At 38.9% G+C, this 23,756-nt stretch overlaps 1 protein-coding gene across 1 annotated transcript in view; it reads right to left on the reverse strand.

Annotated features, from left to right (window-relative positions):
* Positions 1-300: 300 nt before the first annotated feature.
* The window catches only part of LOC6620331, an 88,998-nt gene continuing 65,542 nt past the window's right edge, over positions 301-23,756 (reverse strand). Inside the window, exons 6-7 of the mRNA XM_032723202.1 lie at positions 19,690-19,876; positions 301-653 (exon numbers count right to left, since the gene is read on the reverse strand). Coding sequence (XP_032579093.1) covers positions 462-653; positions 19,690-19,876 — 379 coding nt within the window. The 3' untranslated portion in view covers positions 301-461. The remainder of the gene's footprint in view (positions 654-19,689; positions 19,877-23,756) is intronic.

Raw genomic sequence — 23,756 nt, forward strand, 5'->3', positions numbered from 1 at the left:
GGTCTATACCAATTAAATTATATTGTTCACCTGTATTTGACCACTTTAGCAATTTATTACACATCGTTGCTTCTCTCTGATTAAAACAATGAATAAAATAAATTTTATGCAGTTTACAAGTATTTCACTAATTTTCTTATTGTAAAAAGAATCAGTCTTATTGCGGGTCCTTAAACTGTTCACGTTGCAGAAAACTATGTACTGCGTTCAGGAAACCATATAGCTGTTAAAGTACTCCTTGATTATTTTTACCGAAAAGTCTTTCAAAGTTTTTTTTTTTAAATCGACAAAGCCTGATAATTCGTTCGAAGCTATTTATTATTCACATTTGTGATCGTATCATTGTTCACAATAATCATTAAAATGAAGAAAAATTTAATTATTTTATTTAAAAACTAATCTAATTCATAATTAAAACCTAGAAGTTAGAAAAACAAAAGTTGTTTCGATTCGTAAGATCTCTATAAAGACGTTCCAGATATTGTCTGTTGTGGTGGTATCCTAGGTCGAATCATCATTTTGGACTTTTTTAATGTGTAGTCCCAGCCTCTCCAGCGAAACCATACTATTCCTTGCCGCGCAGTTATATCTTGGGGATCATGAAGATAAAGACCATTTAGACCCCGTCCACAGGACTTCCACCACCAGCCGCCCTAGAAAGTTTAATACATTGATTAATTTTTCAATAATAAAATATTTAACATAGTTTTGTTACTTCTCTATAATTATACAAATTATAAAACTAATTTTATTAGTCTTAACTTAAGTGAATTGAAAATGTATATCATCACAAAAAATGACTAAGAAATATTAACAAAGAATGGGTGAATATTAATAAAAAGTGCATATAGATTTAGGTTAACCTTCCTTGGTAAGCTCGAAAGCAGAGGTAATATTCTTGTCGACGTTGACAATGAAGCTGAAGTCACCACGAATAAAAGCCGCGGAAGTCTTTCGCCACCTTTCTGGGGACCCTACGGCATGTAATGGAAATTTCGGATGCTTCCATGGCGAGATTACACCACTGCACTATTTTAACTGTATTCAACATTAACAATTAAACCATCTCTTAAGAAATATCATTTGCGAACCAAAATAAAAAAATTTTCTCCCACGAGGGAGAAAAGAGAATAAGTTATAAGTTATTTGATAAAACCACTCGTTATATTAGAGACCTTCTCTATCACATTGATTCATTTGGTTCAAGGGGTAAAAGTAATGAAGATGAACACTGTAGTGTATGCGGTTTCTTATATTTACTCCAGTACGGTTACAAAGAATAGCAGCCAAAACATTGTAACACATTGTTGCAATGCGCATATAAACGCTGGACTTTAATTCAAGTTTTATTTGATTTTCGATTTCTGAATGAATGGTTAGCATTCCTACGCTGCCCAGCTACAGGCACAAACATGAATACATAAATGGACTAAGCATATGCAAACAGCGGTACAGCTGCGGTACAGCCCTTCGATTTAAGGCTTTTTTTTAAGCAAGTAATGTGACAAAATTCATTCAATTAATATCCAAAGCAGCGACGAGTAGATTCGATCTCTCGTTAAATATAGAATTCAAAACTTAAGCATATCTTAAGCATATGACGACTATAATACATGGCGACCGTGAAATGGGTCCTGAATGGACGTAGGATGGAAGCGCACAGGATCTTAAAAAGAGATTAACTACAACTCGATCAGAGGCAGTGAAGTAGTTGGATGCCATCGATGCAGACTTCCCTTATTGTGGATTCCAATTCAACTTCCAATGGAGACGACCACGAACAACAAATGCAGCAGAACCGCCATCTCCTGCAATAAGTCCCAGTAAGTTGAATGGTATGTATGGAAAAAGAAGCGGTGTGGCACCATAAATATAGAAAGGCAGCTTTGCTAAATTTACTAAACAATGAAAAAATACCTTGGCATACACCGGTAAAGCTTCACGCTGAGCTCGACATGGTCGAAAAGAAAAGCACAGAAAAACCGTGCACACTACCACCCACACTAAAATTTAAAATACAAATATTAAACCTTCAATTCAATCACCGGAGGAGAAAAAGATTCCGGCGCTAGAAAAGAAGTGCCCAGACGATTGTACCGCTTTGCTCGCTATACTGCGAGTATAAACTGGTACCGACCGGAAGACACATTTCAGAATATTCATACCAAAATATGGAATTAAAATTACTTGATATCTTATTAGGTATAATAATTATTTTAATGCTAATAAATGCATTCACAAAAATATACACGACTCACAATAAGTGTCTAAAAAATTAATATATAAGTAGAGCAAACGATCTAGACAATATCTACACATATATATGTAAAACAAAACAACCCAAAAGAAATATTAAACAAATGTTGAAAATGTCAAAAAAATAAATATATAAATATAAAAAATTTATATACACACAATACATTTATACAAGATAACTTTTAATCAGTATAAATTCCCAAAAAGTATGGAATAGGTAGAATTAACGCGGGAAATTAACTGAGTTAAAGACATTTTGAAAGACAATTTGATAGTCTTGGGTCTTGCCTTAGCATCGCATACACCCAATCTTCATCAGTTGGTACAATCGCTAATACATTGTCAGCCACTATGTGAGATATTTCTCCGTGTGGCAGCGTTGATTGCCTGCTCAAGCCATCCACGTGTGGCATATCCGCTCCTGGTCGATTTTTACAAGTAAAATCGATCTCTTGAGCCACCATCTTGCTATTGGGGGCTGTAGCTCTGTCCATTTTTTCAGAGTCACCACTGCGTCCCAATCTGTTGCCACCAGAAAAGTAGATCCCAGTAAATATACACGGAATCTATCCAGTGTCTTCTTAATTGCTAATATTTCTAAGCCATAGCTTGAGTAACTGTTCTCTGCGTCGCCAAATAGCCGCCTTCCTGCTATTTCAAGTTTACTCGTGTGTACTTCATGATATTATGTTGGGTCGTACAGGGTCAACAACGGCATCGATGCTAAGGCTTCCTTTAGTTCGTTCACCAGCCGAAAGGGCATGACACTAGATTCATACATTTAATTATCCCGTACTTCAGTAAGTCGCTAATTAGCGTTCATCCCCCTTTGGGCTTACGGCCATTTTTGACAAATCTTCGGCAATGCATTCTTCATTTCATTTTAACAGATTGCTCGCCTGTTCGTGGTAGCCGGCAGTCCGTATTAACATTAGGTCCGACCTGCTCCACCGCCGTTAACATCGATCCAGATTCTTTGGCAACCAGCACTGGATCGTGATCTGGCTGATCGTGGCAGATGCTATCTCTACCCACCAGGATATCCGCGTTTGGTACCACCTAAATTTTCATCAGTGTTCCCCAGACAAACTCTGATAAGATGCACTTCTTCGATTCGACCACAGAATTTCCAAAGCCTTGCAGACGTCTGATCCTTGGCTGCCGTACTGCTCCAAATGGCACTGCTGCTTCTTTAATGAATTTGTTATCGCTACCCATGTCGATAAGCGCTTCAAACTTTTGACCTTCCATCAGAACTGCTTTCATTATTGGCGGATATTCCTTAAGTTATTACTCATGCACTTGAGCAACCTTTGACGATGTTTTCACCTTGGTCATTTTGACGCAAAGCGCCCAAAATTATTGCAGTTATATCAGCGTATTCGGACCCATTAATATGTTATTATCATTGAACAACTTTTTATCTAAAATACATAACATAAATCAGTCGCGCGTTTAAAATCGGTGATTCTTTTTATTCAATAAGTGTAATAATGAATCAAAAAAAACTTCAAAATAATTCGCGCGTTTAATTTCTAGTCGATTTTATGCTTATAATAATTGTCTGTTCTCGCAGCCGCCAGCAGCTCCTTAATATATGTCTTAGTTTTTTGTCAACATCGAAGACACAATTATTTTTTTTATTTTTTTTCGCACGGTTCCGCCGTGCGGGCGCTGCCGTGTATCGTACGGCTCGATTCGCAAAAGGATAGACGCGTTATAAAAAAGAGAACAGAGACGAAGAAATGAACATAATGTAATACATAATAATAAATAATGTAACTAAATAGTAACAAAACTCTAATAAATATTAGTGTTAGTAGGATATAATTATGTACTAAAAAAATTAAAATTGATTGCTTTAAGAGCGGCAGAGAGTAAAGATTACAGATAATGCGATACAATGGGGATTGTAATGACAAACAAAGTTGTAGTTCCGTTGTGTAAAACGAGAACGTCTGAAAGTTTTAACATTTAATCGACCGTAAAGGCAGAAGTCGGCATATTATTCTTCTCAAGTAGGCTACTGATCTTATTCAATTTAAACTCGCTCAGCAGAAACGCATTCACAACGCTATCTCTTCTTTCACTAGCCCAATCTAATTCTGCAAACCTATGGCCAACTGATCTGTCAAAGTAGAAGCATTTCAAATTGAATTCTGTATTCTCCTGGTCGCGTTAGCCATTATGTTGATTCTATGTTCTACTTGTCTATGGGCCACAGTGGCCACAGTAAGTATCCTGAAAGCAATCATGATCTAATGTTACTTTTATGTGCTAATTTCCCTGATTCTGTTAATACTGTAGTACTTCGGTCTTCCTTAACTAGTTTCTTTCTAAATCTACTTGATAGCTTAGAACCTAATCTTGTATTAACCCTAACGAAAATTTCTTGCCCTTGATATAGGTCTTTATGGGCTTTCTTGTCCAGTTGTGGTATTCAATGTCAGTTTCCAGTTTTTTCTTAAGTCGGTCTATATTGTCCAGTCTAGCTTGTTCGTATTTGGTGCTTTCCATGGTTTCCCACTGATTTTCTATTTCTGCTCTTTACTAATTGCAACGGCTAGCTCAAAGAGATTGTGCGTTCGTCCCACCAAATTTATGATTTGTGTGATTGCCCGACGAAGTAAAAGCAGAGGGTTCTTATGATAGTCAATTTATTCTACAATCTTATGGATAACTCCGCCGGGGATCTCGCTTCTCCTGCGGCGCTTCTCCTGCAGTCGCCTTGCCTCTGTTGTCCTGTGTACTCCTTGACAGCGGACGACGATTCGGCCCGGCCGGGATTAGGAGGTTATGGGGCAGGGTGTATCGTCCACGGGGGAGGCAACGGTGCATGCACAAAGAGGACGCACCGTGAACTAACGGTACCGCTCTGGACCATGGACTCCAGTTGTCCAAGGGCGAAGAGGTCGTACGGTAACGGTGCATGTACAAAAAAGGCGCACCGTGAATTAACGATACCGCTCTGGATTCTGGACTCGAATTGTCCAAGGGCGCAGAGGTCGACCGATAACGGTGCGTGCACAAAGAGGACGCACCGTGAATTAACGGTACAATAAGTGGATCTTGCACCCGAGCGGGCCGTGCGCAAAAAGGGAAATAACGGGATTCCTACTGCCTATAACGGGTCGGCGCAAGCACGGATCGGGATCAGTCAGCCAGACCGCGCGTTATATTAAGTAGTGAGACGGACCGTGAAAGTAACAAGTAACGAAGGAATAAACAGTGGAAGCGTCGGGCAGCAATTGGCCGCAGGCAGTGTTGTGTGTCTTAAGTATTTCTTGCTCCTGTTCGGCTTCGTTAACAAGGTCTTTGACTTTAGTTTGAGAGAATCTAATCTTGAAAACCTGAAAATGGATGGGTAGAGAATTTGTATTTTCCCCATTACATCCTCAGATGTGGAAATTACGTTAATCACGGGTGGGTTAAGATATTTCTTCAAATCTGACAAGAGGCTATCTGGTGTGAACAATATATGATCCAGTAAATGCCTGTGGTATGTCGGGATTGGAATGTTGAATGAGTAATTCTCTGACTCGGAATTCCTGAAGAAAATTTGATTTTTGAATGCATTTATCGGGGCTTCAATGCAACGTATCAGCCTCAAACTGACGGAGCTGTGCATTGTTGAGGCTACTGAGTTTACCTGTTCAACTGTCGGTCCTCTGGACAGAGCGTCGGCTACAGTATTTTCTCTGCCTGGTTTATAGAAAATCTCATAGTCATATTCCTCAATGTATGTTTTCCATCTTTTTATCCTCGCATTCCCATTTCAAGTACTAGGAGAATGGGTCAGAGGGGCTGATGGTCAGTAAAGATTTTCACCTTTTCTTTACCGTAAAGGTAAATTTTGAACCCAGCCAGCCCAGTAAATTATAGCCCAGATAATGGCTAAAATTTCTTTCTCATGTGTGGTATTCATTCATTCTTCCGCCCTCAAGAGTGTTCTCGATAAAAATGAGATGGGTCTGTTCTCTTGTGAAAGAACAGCGCCTACTGCGAAATTGGATGCGTCCGTTCTTAGGTGAAATTCTTTTTTATAGTCTGGGCAGTGGAGAAACCAAACTGATATTCAATTTCTTGAAGGCTTCATTTGCTTCACTATTAAGGGAGACAAATTTTGTTGACATTTCATGTTGGCTTGCTGAAGAGTTCTGAAATTGGTGTCAAGGTTCACTACCAGAACCTACCAGAATCTTTACTAAAGATTATGATGTCGTCAATATAATTAAAACATATCTTACCGATATGTTCGTGGCAATTGACGGTCCATTTTTCAGACCGAATGGGAATGGGAAACTCGTATTTTCCATTATTGATGGAGAAGGAGGTCTTTTCAATATCAGATTCCTTTAAAAGAATCTTATGAAACTCACTTTTCAGATCGAGCACTGAGAAAATCTTGTTGTCTTCCAATTGGGCCAACACTTCATTAATATCAAGGATAGGGTATCTGTCCGTTACAGTTACCATATTAAATTTTCGGTAGTGAATTACAACCCTGTATTTTTTTTTGCCAGAGAAGTCGAGTTTTTTTGGTGCAATCCACACGGGTGAATTGTATGGTGAACTTGAGGGTCGAATAATGCCATCGTGTAAGAGTTCTGTTATTTGATTGTGTACCTCGTCTTAAAGAAACATTGGGTACTGATAGAATTTTGAGTACACCGGTGTATCCGATGTGGTTCGGATTGGTGCCCTTACACTGGTTGTGTAGGTTAATTTTTAATTGGGGTCTGCGAAGAGACCCGGATGAGAATCAATTATTTTATTTAATTTTCTTCTCTGTCCTGCCTCTAAGTGTTCTACACTGGGACTAATTTGGTGACAGCCTCGAACTGTTTTTCTTTGAAGACGATTCTTTTCCCATTTTCCAGTGTCATGGTTAGGTTTTTAAAGTCAATTTGAGCTCCCAATCCCTTCATTGTATCTTTGCCAAGTATGTTCTCAAAAGCCTTCAGCGATGGTAATAGAAAGAATTTTAATTCAAATTCGAAAACGTTTGCTCTTTTGTAATGCGATATTTTCACATCGCCGCCTGGAGTGTCAGCTACTTAAGGCTTGTTATTTGCTATCGCGTTCGACACAAATTGGGCTGGATGTAATTTTTGTTAGAGCCCATGTCAATTAACACTCTTAAAGTTCCCACTCCCCACTCTACATTCGAAGTATGGTAGTGAGGAGTCTTCTACTGCTTTTTTTTTTGTATTATTATTCGACTTACGGTAAGAAAATTTAAATCCTCTAAAGATACCACCTACCGTCCGTAGGTGGCATGCACGATTCATAAGCCCTATTGGAATTATGCCTACGTACTAAAACAAAAACCTCCGCGTGCTCTTCAGCCCATGCTCGCTCACCGGGACTGCCAGTCAAGGTATGACTTCGGTGAGCAGGATGTGAGGCCAGGTCGCACTCCCTCTCTTCAGTGTAGTCCATGAGGGCTCCTCCTTCCGCCCTTTAGTCGCCTTTTACGCCGAGCCGGGATCGCTGAGATAGAATTCTTCGCCGGCCGTCACCCAGGACGCCTGTTTGGACTTAGACACCCACTCTGTTGGCCATCTCGTCTGATCGGACACGCTTTATCATATTAATGATAAGGCTGTATACCAGCTCACATGCCCCGCTGTTCGCCAGCATAGCCGCGAACAAGCCACTTGGGCTGAACGGGGTACCTGACAGCTACTTTAGTTGCTCCCTCTCCGCCGTGAACCTGGAGCATTAGCACATGTTCTGCTGTTTTTTCACCGTCGACGCAGAACAAGCATTGGGCTGACTCTACGTGACGGAATCCGGTTCCGGTAGATAGGCCCGGAAGCAGCCATGATCCGTGAGGAACTGGGTTAGGTGGTAGTCCAAGCATTTGTGTTGGCACTCTGCCCAAACCGCTCGCTCTGTAGGTCGGGAACGCAAAGCTACCTGTCGGGTGGTTTCTGTCCACCTCGCTGCTGCAGATCAGGCATTTTGGTGCTGCAACGCACCCCTTTGCCTTGTGCCCACGCTCACTGCATCTAAGACAGCAGTCTGCCCTGTCAGTGTCATTGCAGGTGGCTGATCGATGACCGTAGCCCAGACACCTGTAGCATCTCGTGGGTCGGACGTCCTGGGTAATGCGACACCTTCACCATCCAACGATTAGGGTGCCGTCTTTAAGGACTGCTATCGCATCGTTCGCGTTCAGCAGCACTGAGGCGATCTGCGTCCCATCCCGCATTCTGCGAAGGCCCCTGATATCTTCAGGATTTATCTGCAGGCCCTGGAATTGGGCGACCTTGCAGCTGTGGAGCTCCTCTGCTGTCGTAGCCTCGTCCAGTCCACTGCACGATGGTGCTATTCTTTGCGCTCCCGTGCGCACAGAGGCCAAGTCATTGAGCGCCTGACGGAGCTGTGCATTGTTGAGGCTACTGAGTTTACCTGTTCAACTGTCGGTCCTCTGGACAGAGCGTCGGCTACAGTATTTTCTCTGCCTGGTTTATAGAAAATCTCATAGTCATATTCCTCAATGTATGTTTTCCATCTTTTTATCCTCGCATTCCCATTTCAAGTACTAGGAGAATGGGTCAGAGGGGCTGATGGTCAGTAAAGATTTTCACCTTTTCTTTACCGTAAAGGTAAATTCTGAGCCCAGCCAGCCCAGTAAATTATAGCCCAGATAATGGCTAAAATTTCTTTCTCATGTGTGGTATTCATTCATTCTTCCGCCCTCAAGAGTGTTCTCGATAAAAATGAGATGGGTCTGTTCTCTTGTGAAAGAACAGCGCCTACTGCGAAATTGGATGCGTCCGTTCTTAGGTGAAATTCTTTTTTATAGTCTGGGCAGTGGAGAAACCAAACTGATATTCAATTTCTTGAAGGCTTCATTTGCTTCACTATTAAGGGAGACAAATTTTGTTGACATTTCATGTTGGCTTGCTGAAGAGTTCTGAAATTGGTGTCAAGGTTCACTACCAGAACCTACCAGAATCTTTACTAAAGATTATGATGTCGTCAATATAATTAAAACATATCTTACCGATATGTTCGTGGCAATTGACGGTCCATTTTTCAGACCGAATGGGAATGGGAAACTCGTATTTTCCATTATTGATGGAGAAGGAGGTCTTTTCAATATCAGATTCCTTTAAAAGAATCTTATGAAACTCACTTTTCAGATCGAGCACTGAGAAAATCTTGTTGTCTTCCAATTGGGCCAACACTTCATTAATATCAAGGATAGGGTATCTGTCCGTTACAGTTACCATATTAAATTTTCGGTAGTGAATTACAACCCTGTATTTTTTTTTGCCAGAGAAGTCGAGTTTTTTTGGTGCAATCCACACGGGTGAATTGTATGGTGAACTTGAGGGTCGAATAATGCCATCGTGTAAGAGTTCTGTTATTTGATTGTGTACCTCGTCTTAAAGAAACATTGGGTACTGATAGAATTTTGAGTACACCGGTGTATCCGATGTGGTTCGGATTGGTGCCCTTACACTGGTTGTGTAGGTTAATTTTTAATTGGGGTCTGCGAAGAGACCCGGATGAGAATCAATTATTTTATTTAATTTTCTTCTCTGTCCTGCCTCTAAGTGTTCTACACTGGGACTAATTTGGTGACAGCCTCGAACTGTTTTTCTTTGAAGACGATTCTTTTCCCATTTTCCAGTGTCATGGTTAGGTTTTTAAAGTCAATTTGAGCTCCCAATCCCTTCATTGTATCTTTGCCAAGTATGTTCTCAAAAGCCTTCAGCGATGGTAATAGAAAGAATTTTAATTCAAATTCGAAAACGTTTGCTCTTTTGTAATGCGATATTTTCACATCGCCGCCTGGAGTGTCAGCTACTTAAGGCTTGTTATTTGCTATCGCGTTCGACACAAATTGGGCTGGATGTAATTTTTGTTAGAGCCCATGTCAATTAACACTCTTAAAGTTCCCACTCCCCACTCTACATTCGAAGTATGGTAGTGAGGAGTCTTCTACTGCTTTTTTTTTTTGTATTATTATTCGACTTACGGTAGGAAAATTTAAATCCTCTAAAGATACCACCTACCGTCCGTAGGTGGCATGCACGATTCATAAGCCCTATTGGAATTATGCCTACGTACTAAAACAAAAACCTCCGCGTGCTCTTCAGCCCATGCTCGCTCACCGGGACTGCCAGTCAAGGTATGACTTCGGTGAGCAGGATGTGAGGCCAGGTCGCACTCCCTCTCTTCAGTGTAGTCCATGAGGGCTCCTCCTTCCACCCTTTAGTCGCCTTTTACGCCGAGCCGGGATCGCTGAGATAGAATTCTTCGCCGGCCGTCACCCAGGACGCCTGTTTGGACTTAGACACCCACTCTGTTGGCCATCTCGTCTGATCGGACACGCTTTATCATATTAATGATAAGGCTGTATACCAGCTCACATGCCCCGCTGTTCGCCAGCATAGCCGCGAACAAGCCACTTGGGCTGAACGGGGTACCTGACAGCTACTTTAGTTGCTCCCTCTCCGCCGTGAACCTGGAGCATTAGCACATGTTCTGCTGTTTTTTCACCGTCGACGCAGAACAAGCATTGGGCTGACTCTACGTGACGGAATCCGGTTCCGGTAGATAGGCCCGGAAGCAGCCATGATCCGTGAGGAACTGGGTTAGGTGGTAGTCCAAGCATTTGTGTTGGCACTCTGCCCAAACCGCTCGCTCTGTAGGTCGGGAACGCAAAGCTACCTGTCGGGTGGTTTCTGTCCACCTCGCTGCTGCAGATCAGGCATTTTGGTGCTGCAACGCACCCCTTTGCCTTGTGCCCACGCTCACTGCATCTAAGACAGCAGTCTGCCCTGTCAGTGTCATTGCAGGTGGCTGATCGATGACCGTAGCCCAGACACCTGTAGCATCTCGTGGGTCGGACGTCCTGGGTAATGCGACACCTTCACCATCCAACGATTAGGGTGCCGTCTTTAAGGACTGCTATCGCATCGTTCGCGTTCAGCAGCACTGAGGCGATCTGCGTCCCATCCCGCATTCTGCGAAGGCCCCTGATATCTTCAGGATTTATCTGCAGGCCCTGGAATTGGGCGACCTTGCAGCTGTGGAGCTCCTCTGCTGTCGTAGCCTCGTCCAGTCCACTGCACGATGGTGCTATTCTTTGCGCTCCCGTGCGCACAGAGGCCAAGTCATTGAGCGCCGCTTCCAGATCGCTCTTAAACTTGGGAACGCTTTCCGATGCTTTTCCCTCTACCTCAGGCAACAGCTCACCTTTCTTCGTTTTTCGGATTTTGCATACGTGACTGCCCAGTTCGCTAAAGCTCGGGTCCGATCTTAGCTTCCGAAGCATCTCTGCGTACGAAGCCTCACCTGTCTTTGTTACGATCAGTATATCAGGTTATGTATGCAGGCGCATAGGCTTCACCTTGGTCCACTCTGCACCCGTGCTAGCATTCTTGGCGGGGTCTTCTACTGTAAAGAATGCAACACGTGGTCTCGTTGCCCGCCGTCCAAATTGTCTGTTTGTCCATCACAATATTCATTCATGGTGCCGTTTATGTCGTTCTGGGTTTCATATTCTTGCGTCGACCGTTGATAGCCTACCATGCTTGAACTGGACCCAGCTATTTCAACACTTGTCTGCCCCATGTCCATTGTTTGGATGTTGTAGTTTCTTTGTCGTTTGTTTATGTCTGATGTTGCGATTGTTTGCCGGCGTCAAAATGTGGGCTGTTCATATAATTTAGGCAATAATGTAAAGCTGAGAGGAGATCACCTGGCTCTTTTATTGCCAGAAGGCGAAGTATCTAGAGCTTTTTCTCTGTACATATTTGTAACAAAGGTCTCGTATTCTCAGCTCATTTGTATGCAGTCGATCTTATCTAAAATAAGAGAAACAGATTTTTGTATGTGTCCTGGTGGAAGTCTTCCACCGACTGCTGGTGGCCTTGTACCGAAATTGGCATTTGGTATTCGAAGGTAGTTATGTCTCGTTTGTAATGTAGAGTGAGACATCTCGACATGGCCTTCCTGTCCAGCGGAATGCTGTAGGACTCGAGTGCCACGTCAGCACTTCCGGCAATTTTTTTTCTTATGGTATGAATATACCATAATATTCGGAGTACCCGCAAATCGGGTATAAGTCTCCATGATTCTATCAACGCAATTTTTTCAAGAGCCGAATTCTGCTGGATTTCCATGGAATTCCCTGATAGATTTTACGATATCAGGCACCCTCTCAAAGTCCACTAAATTGTTTCTGTATTCAGGCTCGACGACCTGATCGCTCGCGTCAAGAAACTTCGGCCGCCGTTTGGCGAATTAAGCCTGTCAACTGTTCGACTCATGTCTGTGTGCTGCTTTTCATGCGGGTCGGGTCTTTCTGAGGGTACCGGTCTCTCATTTGAACTTAGATTAGATTATCTAAGCGTTTGCCATGTTGGCTTTTAATTCGGACAACACTTACACAAAACGAACATAAACCTATACCAATTCGAACTTAAAAAGGTTGTGGGCAGAAAAATGCGGAATGCGTGTGTATGTGTTTGCTTATTTCTCTTTCGGTTTCTTTTTTTTTTTAACAATTTCTACACAATACAAATTTAGCACGCTTTGAGAAAAGATAACAAGGAAAATAAGAACAGTAGATAGGGAATTGTTTTATCAGAAGATCTCTAGGAACCGGGTTGAAGAAACATTTGGCCCCCTATACTTTATTGTGCGTGGATGTGTGGGTTTTTTTACAGCTAAGCGTGTCCCCTGAATTTTACACTAGAACGGTAAATGGAAGTCAGAACACCCTGACTGCTCGACACCTAAACACAACTGAACGGCTTGCTTTTATGAAATTTGTAGCTGCTGTTGTTGTAGTTGTTTTGGTTTATGGTGGTGTTTGTGTTGATCTATTCTCTTAGTACCCGTAGTAATCAGATAATCTCCAAGTTTCTCTACCACGGAAGCGGCCTGCTGGGGCTGAACGGGATCCTCGTAGATGGAAACGATCACTGCGAGATGGCGATGCTGATAGTTTAAATAGTATAATAGTTTTGCCTGTGCTACTGGGGAATACACGCACTCCAAAGAAGGTTTTCTGCGGGCCTGGCCTTACAGAAAATGTGATCCACCGATGGGCAATGCTTTTGCCGATGAATATATTCCTGTTCCGGAAAATGGGAGTATCCTCAGCACAATTTGACCAACATATTTTTTTTCTTTTTTGTTTTTGCTCCGCGACTTAGAATTTTTGTCTGTCGTTCGCGTTTATTCGCTGGTACCTGTTCGGGCGCCAGTAAAAAATTACAGTTATTTATTTTAGTTTTGTAGGTCGCAAGCGACCGTATATTGTAAATGCTTATTTGAAACTGAAACTACGATACATACTACGGCGCAGCGGAGAAGTACTGATGATCGCACTTTAGCCGTTCGTTGACGTTGATGGCAGTGCACTGTGGTTTTTTATGCGTTTTTTTTGGCAGAAATTCGAAATGATGACCTATCTTCACCAAATTTGGTTTGTGTTACACTTTTCTTCCCCCAAGATGATTCACAAAGTTTCAAGTGATTTGGTCAGCTTTCATATATCTGCCATATAAACGATCTGGCCGATATGCCATAAAAATATTTACCTTACCAAAAAAAAAAAAATGTTGTATCTATATTTAATTATATTATATTAGCATCATATTTAGCATCAAGAATATCTGAATTAAAATTATTCACATTCATTAATGCGTTGACTTTGCTCCGCAAATCGGGCAACATTGGCAAGAGTTACATCCTGTTAATATGTTTAAGACTTTGCCGTCTATTAGTGTCATTTGACCGACATATTTTACAAATATTTTAATGTTCTTTATTTTATGCAAACATATGTGCAGATTACAAATCTGGGTATCCAAGTTTTCTTTTTCTGCTAATATAAGCTCTCGAGTTTCCTTAATAAATTCAATTTTTAAAGGACGACAAAACCGTAGCGATCTGTTGATCCAAATTATTTTTTTTTCATTGTCTACTAATTTTAATGGCACTAGCCTTTTCATAAACTAGTTTTGGAAGACCAACTTTGTTTGGAGTTTTCCAATCAGCGATTATACTAATACTAGATGCCAGCCATTTGAAGTGTTTTTTCTTCAACCTCCAACGATCTATTGCAACTTGGCAAATATTTCCTTATGTAATCAAAGGACTTAACTTTTTTATTTATCAATGAAATACAACATTCATTTAAATTATTCTGACCAATTTTTTTAAATATATGCTGTCTAACTGCATCCTCAGAGCGACTATTGTTGCTCCAAATGTCTAGCAGCTCTGCATGCCCAAACAAGTATTCATCTACAAAAACGTAATTTTTTCAAAAAGGAACAAAAAGGTGAATATGAAACTAGTTGTATAATATTATACACATGTTAGTTAATAACTTGCCGTTAAAATTCTTATGAAGTGGTTTGCCATACAAAAGTTGTATTCCACGAAACACAGCTACATTTGTTAAGTTGACTGTAAAAAAGGTACATAAACAAAACACGATACAACTACACAAAAACATGTAACATACATAAAAATTTTACTAAACTACTATGCAGAAACAATGTTGAATTACAAGATGTGGGACAACGACTTGTAGGGAAATAACTAAGACACTAAGAATGCAATGATTCGAATAATTAATACAACAAATTGTAACTTAAGAAGTATTAAAGCGATATTTTTGGTCTCGAAACAGAAACCATATCAGAAATTAGTTTTTATAAACAAAAAATGGGGATTGAACTATAATACTCCCGTGTACATATAAAACTATAGAATGCCAGAAAGTCAAAAGCCAGAAATTCAAAGGCAAGTTGACAAACTAATAAAAGACGGTATTGTAAAACCATCTATATCAGAATATAATAGCCCACTTCTCTTGGTACCCAAGAAAATACTGCCTAATTCGACGTAAAACCGATGGAGACTAGTAATTGACTATCGCCAAATAAACAAGAAATTACTAGCAGATAAATTCCCTCTTCCAAGAATAAAAGATATTCTTGATCAATTAGAACGAGCAAAATATTTCTCGCGCCTAGACCTGATGTTTGGCTTCCATCAAATCGAATTTAAAGAAAGGTCAAGAAATATAACATCATTCTCAACTTCAACAGATGCATACCGCTACACGCAATTACCATTTTGTTTAAAAATAGCACAAAATTCCTGCCAAAGAAGGCTTACAACCTTCGCAAGCGTTTTTATATATGGATGATTTAGTAGTAATCGGTTGTTATGCAGACAGCATAATCTAAAACTACATCCAGAAAAATATACTTTCTTTATGAAAGGGGTTACATAGTTAGGTCACAAGTGTAATGATAGAGGTATACTTCCTAATGATCCTAAATACGATGTAATCAAAAACTATCCCAAAGCAGGAAATGCAGAAGAAGCTAGAAGATTCGTTGCATTTTGTAATTATTATAGATGATTCATTCAAAATTGTTTAGAAAAATCACGCCACTTACCATTACCGTACCATTTGAATGGACGACTGAGTCCGAAGAAGCATTCGAGTATCTTAAAAGGGAAATTATGAAATGAAGTGTACTTCAGTACTCAGATTTCAGCAAAGAATTTTGGACCACAGATGCTAGTAAACATGCATGTGAAGTGGTACTATCGCAAGAGCATAACGGTCAACAGCCTGTGTGTGGCATACGCCTCAAGAACATTTGGGCAATAAATCACTTCAGATCATATACAGCTGCGGTTAAAATAATAGCACTACTGCAGGTGGAAAGTTGATTTCCTAAAAAAAGGTATTGGATGTTTATTTTTTTTAAAGTCTGATTGCATGAATAATAAGTACCATATATTGTTTCTCTATGCAAGAAATTTTGACTCTCTCAATGTAACGGTTCTTTTTGTTTTTGGGCACTTTCTGCAAAAGGGCGCTAAATGAGGCGGTAACAAAAATAGCACTGACCACGTTTTTGCTGAATAAAATTAATAGGAGTGATTGCTTTATAGGCATTTTTAGTTCAAAGTGACCACAGCCCTTTGACATACCTATTTTCAATGAGAAATCCAAGTTCCAAATTCATTCTAATGCGATTGGGCTTAGAAAAATATGAATTTACGGCTGAATACCTCAAGGTGACAGATAACCATGTTGCCGACGCATTATCACGAATATCTATAGACGAGTTGAAAACTAAAAACCGAAAAATACTTAATGTCACTACCGAATTTCAAAATTGACAAAATACCTGCGCAGGAGAAGAATATGAAATTATAGAGTTTACAGTCATTAAAAACGACGTAGTACGAAATGTAGCGTGCATGTGAAAAAAATGATATGTTTTTTCAAACATGGAAAGAAAAACATTGGAGGATATAAAATTGGTGATTTGTACACTAATGGAAATTCTGATTTAGATCAGTTCTTACAAAGGCTTGAAAAGCAGCATACACAAAAAAACCAAGTTAAAATGGCACCGTGGGAAAATATCTTTGAAAATATTTCAAGAGATACTTTCAACCATATGGGCAATGAAAAATTAAACGCATTGAGAGTAGCGCTACTCAACCCGGTGAGCAAAATAGAAAAAGAAATAGAAAAAGAAGCTATAGACATTATAGCTACACTACATAATGATTCAATACAAGGAGAAAATACCGGCATTGCAAATCTTGGCCAAAATGCAATGATATCATTATTGGAAAAATATGCCTAAGTACATAAAAGAGTGCAGAAACAAATGTCCATCATGCCAAAAATCAAAAATAATTAAACGTATCAAAACACCAATGACGATAACAGAAACACCAGTAAAGGCATTTGGCCCACTACCAAAATCGGAAAATGGCATATGTTACCCAAAAAAAATATACTTAGTTGCCATACCAATACCAAACAAAAATGCAAATACCGTAGCCCGAGAGATATTTGAATATTTTATTCTGATGTACGGTCCAATGGAGACGTTCATTACGGACATGGGAACAGAATATAGGAATTCAGTAATATCTGATCTGTGCAAATACTTAAATATAACAAATACAACATCCACTGCACATCATCACCAGACAATTGGAGTAGTTGAAAGAAGCCATAGAACTCTTAATGAATATATACGATCCTATCTATCGGTTGACAAAACTGATTGGGACATTTGGCTTCAATACTTCGTATACTGCTTCAACACGACCGCTTCTATGGCACATAATTATTGTCCATACGAATTACTTTTTGGTAGAAGTAATCATCCACCAAAATATTTCATTACAACCAATAACATAGAACCATTTAATAATATTGATGACTATGCTAAAGAAAGTAAATTGAGATTAGAAGAAGCCTATAAAAGAGCAAGGAAAATGCTTAACGATCATAAAATACCAAATAAGAAAAACAATGACTTAACAACGACAAATATAGAAATGGCAGTAGGATATAAAGTTTTATTAAGAAATGTAGAAGGTCGTAAAAATAGATGCTAAATATACGGACCCTATAAGAGAGAAAGTATAGAGGACATAAATAATATAATTATATCAGGTAAAAAGAATAAAAAAAAAACAAGTTCCAAGGATGGGCTAAAAATATTTTATTTATTATAAAAAAAAATTTATGAAAAATCGCACACACACAAAAAACAAAAAAGTTTATAATGCCTTTTCCTTCCTATTATTTTTTTTTTATGAGAAGCAATTCATCAAAAATACAGATAAGATAATGAAAAAGAAGCAATTAAAAAAAATACAGATAAGATAATGAAAAAAAAAAACGATATGAAAAAAAATATATATATAAATAGTATAATCAATTTAAAATGACTCCATAAATTACGTTATTTTTTAAAAGGAGGGATACACGGTACGCACACATATCCCACCCACCTTCTTGATGGCCAACAAAACATAACTCCATAGTCAGCGATCTCACGCTAGCCCAGAGCACTGACCGCATACCATATGTGCCTATAGCACTTCCCCCACTCCAGCGACGTCGCTCGGCGACAATTCGAATATATATAAGATATGTATAAGCGTCGCTGCGCGGGCTATGCCGGCAGCGCTGTTCATGGATTTTGGCTAAGAACCCTTTATACTGTAGATCCTAAGAACACTTACAAAAGATACTTTCATCGGATCGAGACCTTGCCTGCTACAATCTCTCCCTAAATAAAAATATGTGTCGAATTACGAAGGTATTTTGACCACAGTATGTGTCTGTCACATTATTACCATAGTTAGACCACTACGCTTGCAAGACGCTGCTGCGCAATGAGTTTGGTATATTGTGAAATCATTTTATAATTTGACTACGACGCATAATATGACTGGCGCCAAAGTACCGAAACGAGTGAGGCGACGGCGTTGTCGCGCTGTCGCCAAGTGTAGTCCAGCTAGCGTGTGTAAAGGATAGATCGATGCGTAGAAAATGCGAGCAGTTGCATGCAGACGATTGCGCACGCCGGTTGGAATAAGCTTCACTCAAAAAGTTTATTTGCCAACATGGGAGATCAGGCGCAAGAAAATGCCAACGCTGCGACATATATAAAAATTTGAATACAAGTGTTGTGATTCAAATCCACAAAATCTATTGGAACCGTGTTCAACACGGTAACGCGAATGGGCAGTAGCCTCGTTTGGCATAAATACATCTTGTAGATCAGCGGCAAATGTGGTGACTATGTCTGCATCACTTCTGGCCCAGCCGCCTAAGGAATTCCTTATGGAAAAACCGATTTTAGTCGGTGGGCGAAGAGTTGGAAAGGAGCGTTTGTGATTTTAGGTGTTGCAATGCGGTAGGAATAGAGCTAGTTCAAGTTTTCGCTGTGAAAAGTCATGGGCGATCCACATAGCTATGCGTAAGGTAGCCTTTATTTATTTTGATTTGTGGGATACAAGCATGTGTATCCGAATGTTTTGGTGACGCATCATGTATTATGCGGGGGTACGCATAAATGTCATAAACTCCATAATGCTCTCTTGGCAGGCTTGCATCACAGCTTCGGTTTTTGATTCTTTCTGCTCAGATGGCCTATAGTTTTCTTGTGTGAAGGTGTGAACTATCTGTAGTTTTCCTCCGTTTTTGTTTGGAGTTTGATTTCATTAATAGTACCTTTTACGAAGGGAGATATATCAAACCTACCTGTTCTAATTGAGCAGCTAATCTAAAAGGGCAAGAGAGAGAGAAAAAACGGGAGAGCCGAGATTAGATCCTCCCACAGTTTCTCTGCACAGATGAGAAAGATAATTGTGTACAGCTGATGTCCCGTTTAGTTTAATTATGTCTTCAAAGTTGGCATGTACACACTTAACAAGTTTAGAAACTTCTGGCGGCTGCGTGACCCGGCAACGGTTATTTAAAAAAATGTTGGGCAACAGATTCTGTTGTAGAACACTTAATAAGTGCGTCCGAAACAATAACTTAATATGAAAGCCCAAATATTAATAAGCACTAAAATAGAAATGAATAAAATAGTAATGAAAACATACCTTTAACATGCTTGCGCAATTGAGCGAGCTCCGATCGTTATCTTTATTGTATGTTGAAAATGGACTATTATTTGAGCCGTACCACGGGTCATTTAACGAATCTCCAGCATTACCTTCATATCCGTCAATTTCGAGTTTATAATAATCTGCTTCCGAGTGAATTTTGAAATGTGAGTACTGGGCATATCTAGAAATAAAATTTATATATAAATATAATATTAGGATTGATACGTATTCTCGATATTATACTTTTAGTGTAAATAATGTTAAAAGCTAAGTTTTGAAGGCATATAAGAAGAAGTGTTTAGTTGTTATACTTTTATTTATTCCATGTACATGCTGACCTTCAGATCCTCACAAGATTGATACCCAAAAGGTAATTTCGCACTTGTATTTTAATAATAATAATAATTTTTATAATAATAATAATAATAATAATATTAAAATTAAATATAATAATAATAATAATAACAATAATAACAACAAAAACAATAAAACCAATAATAATAATAATATTAAAAAAAAATAATACTAATAATAATAAGAATAATAATAATAACAAGAATAAAAAGAATAGAAACAAGAAAGAATGATTTAGTCGAGTTCCCCGACAATATTGAACACATATACCCACATGGGAGTAAAACATTTTCAGCACAATCACCGATCATACAATGCATTGTGGTCCAGAATTCGATTTTTTTGGCATAAAATCTAAAAATTGAGATACGGACTTGAAACTTTGTACATTTTGTTGTTAAATCACAAATAGTTTGCGCACAAAATTTGGAGTCTGTGCGACCACGCCCTCTCTTGTCTCCCATATTAACTACTGGTATGACTCAGGTGTCAACGAAATTTCATTGTTTTTTTTTTTTTTTTTTTTTTTTGTAAGTGTATATTGTTGTTTTAAAAATAATCGCCCTGTTCTTCTTCTAGTTCTACATTATAAATTTCCGAATCTGAACTCGAATCAGAATCAGAATGTGAATCCAATATATATATAGACTGTATTTCCAAAAGATTTATTACTGCCTTCGGAAGTGGTTTTTCCTATTTTTTCTCTCTCTTTTAAAGAAATTGTTGATAATAGTGGGTCCGAGGAATCAATCGCTCTGTGGAAAATATCACTCATCCTATTGATCCGACTTTTTTTCCTTGCATGTGAAAGTCGGTTCCTTTTGTAAAGTTTGTTCCGGGCTTCACTCGCATTTTCAGTTTCCTTTTTAATCTTTCTCCTGCATTTTGGTAAAAAAAAGTTTAGGCGTCCAATTTGCTTGGGTGTCTTGGAGTTTTCAAAATCACTAACAAGAATTCTTATCTTAGACGCCATCCACTTGGTATGTTTGGAAATAAATCGGTTTAGTTGTCTGTTACACTCGGGCAGTTTTCTTTTAATAAATAATTCAAAATTTACTATTTTTTTGTCAATCTCTTCTGTCTTTTTCGATTCCAGATTATTGTTATTGATTGCGGAATAAACGTAATCTGAAACATAAGTTATTTGCCTATTGTTACGCCTCCAAATGTCCAAGAGGTCGCTATGTCTGAACTTGCCTATATAAAATCAAATTTTAAGAAAACGAGCAAAAATGGGCAAAAGATTTTACTTTACCGTCAAAGACAATAGTTAAAGGTACAAACTGACGTTTTGAACTTTTGTCAAAAATTGTCAGCAAATTAGTTATACTCCACGAAACACAGGGGACACGTTAGAATTTTCTGTTAAAATACACATAAATTGGATGTCACACAACATAAAAACAGTACAACAACACATATATTACGTACATACGTTAAAAACATCATACCTTGGCATTTATTTTCCATATTTTACTATAATTTATGGATGGGTATTAACGATCGTACCACTTGCAAAAGTAAGCAAATAATTTGGCGGGAATTGCATTTTCTCAATCAGCTGATTAACACTTCACCTTTAAAAGCTCATAAAACGATTTAGTGAAGCTTTCGGTCAATTTTGTTTTTGGTTTTTATTTATATGATTAATTTTCTATTAGAAAATAATTGCTAAAGGATATATCGTCCTGACATAAAAATTTAGACTTTATGCCAAAAAAAAAACGAATTCTGGACCATAGTGCAATGTTGAAATTTACCCTACTGGTATTTACCGAACAACAGGAAGTCTTAAGCAATATTTATATTCCGTCGTGAAGTCAGTAAGCTGAAAATAGCGTATCAAAGGCCACTACCATCTCACAACTCTGTAGTAAAAGAAACCATTAGATCTTATATAAAAAAGGCTGCTGAAACTTAAGCGGCCTACGGTTAGTTTTCAATACCACATCTCTTGGAAATGTGTTCTCCGAAAAATATAACAAATTGAAGCCACGAAAACAGATCCATGGAACTCAGGAAAACTCAGCTTAATCTCAGCAATGGTTAATCATCTGCTTAATGACCCAGCGAACTCAGTTCAACGTAGTTATAAATATCAATTCAAGTTATCAGTAGCCCAATAACGAAAATAGAAATTTTAGAAATTTTAATGTATAGAAACTGTATGACTGAAGAATGAAATGTTGGTGGGAAAAAAAATAAAAGTAAATAATGTGCTTGGCTTAATCCGGACTTGGAAATTAGATTCGAACACATGAGACACCTTTTGAAAGCTTCCCTTGAAATTCAAAATCAAATATTTGTGAAGAGCACCAGAGTACCTAGCAAAAGGAATTTACCTGATCATTTTGATATTTCATTCAACAGATACTGTTCTTGAGAATTTAGATCCAAGTATACTTAGCACATAGCCCAACATGCTTATGTCTGAATTGCAACGAGTCGGGGAAAAAAGTTTTTGAATATTTAACAATACCTTAGAATCGATACCTACAGATGAAAAAACAAGCTTTGTCCATCCACCATAACTTTATCTTGGCAATAAAAACTATGTAATACTCTAGCACAAGGCCATAGGCGCCTTAGCTCTAATTTCCCTTTCAGATCTTTATTATTAGAATAAAAGCCAAATGGGGCTAAACCGACACAAAATAATCTAAGCTGTTTTACGAGATATCCCAGACCTATACCAATCGAATTATATTGTCAGAATAAAGTTCACCCGTGTTTGCTGTCTCTAGCAATTTGTGATTAAAACAATGAATAAACCGAATTTTATACAGTTTACAAGTATTTTATTAATTTTCTTGCCGGTCCTTAAACTGTTAACAGAACACGGTGTAGTGTTTCCAGGAGAAAACAGACCAAGTACACCTTGGTTATTTTCACCAAATAGTCTTTTGAAGTCTCATTATAAATTATCGTCCCTTAAAATATCGTGTGCTGAGGATCTTCGCAAGTTAGGTCAACGTTCACAAAGGAATGAAGATACCCTACATGATAGAAATAGCTAAGACCGTCAATCTAGACAAATAAAGCTTAGTAGAGTATTTCGTGAATGGAGTTCCAGACGCAAAGGCAACCAAATTATGTTGTACCACGCTAAGACGTTTGAGAAACTAAGGGTGCAGAGCTAAGTCTATTGAAAGTACGCGGCACATACAAGGTATGCTACAAAAACGAGCAGTTGATATGAGTGGTTCAAAAGTTTCGTTTCCAAGCCAGAGTTTGTTCTCAAGTTCTTCAAATGCGGGCCCGTTCTACATAATAAAGAGGATTGCAAGGAGAAGGATTATTAATGCATTCGTCGCGGACAGCCAGCTCATCGTACTGCACAATGCACGGTCGAGGTCGAGGTGAAACAGGAAAGCAATGCAAATACGGTGCACTTGGAGAACCATGCGGCAGAACCAATATGCCTGTTTATAGCTTCAGGTCTTGAACTGAAAGAAATAAGCATATAAATCATCCTTCAAAAGAACTCATAGACACAAGCGTAGATCTATGCTTGATTTCATTAAACTCGGCAACGGCATCCTCACTGGAAAGGAACATTGCTTGACGGGAATAGGCAAGAGTCAGTTTTTAACGTTTGGAAGTAAATCATACACGTCGAAAAAGAAACATACACATGGTGGTGGAATTTCACATAGTTCCAGATGAACACATGAGTTTCGATGCTATTTTGGGCAGAACCATTCTAG

The sequence above is a fragment of the Drosophila sechellia genome, chromosome 3R (assembly GCF_004382195.2).
Source record: "Drosophila sechellia strain sech25 chromosome 3R, ASM438219v1, whole genome shotgun sequence".
In the NCBI taxonomy this organism is placed as follows: Eukaryota; Metazoa; Arthropoda; class Insecta; order Diptera; family Drosophilidae; genus Drosophila; species Drosophila sechellia.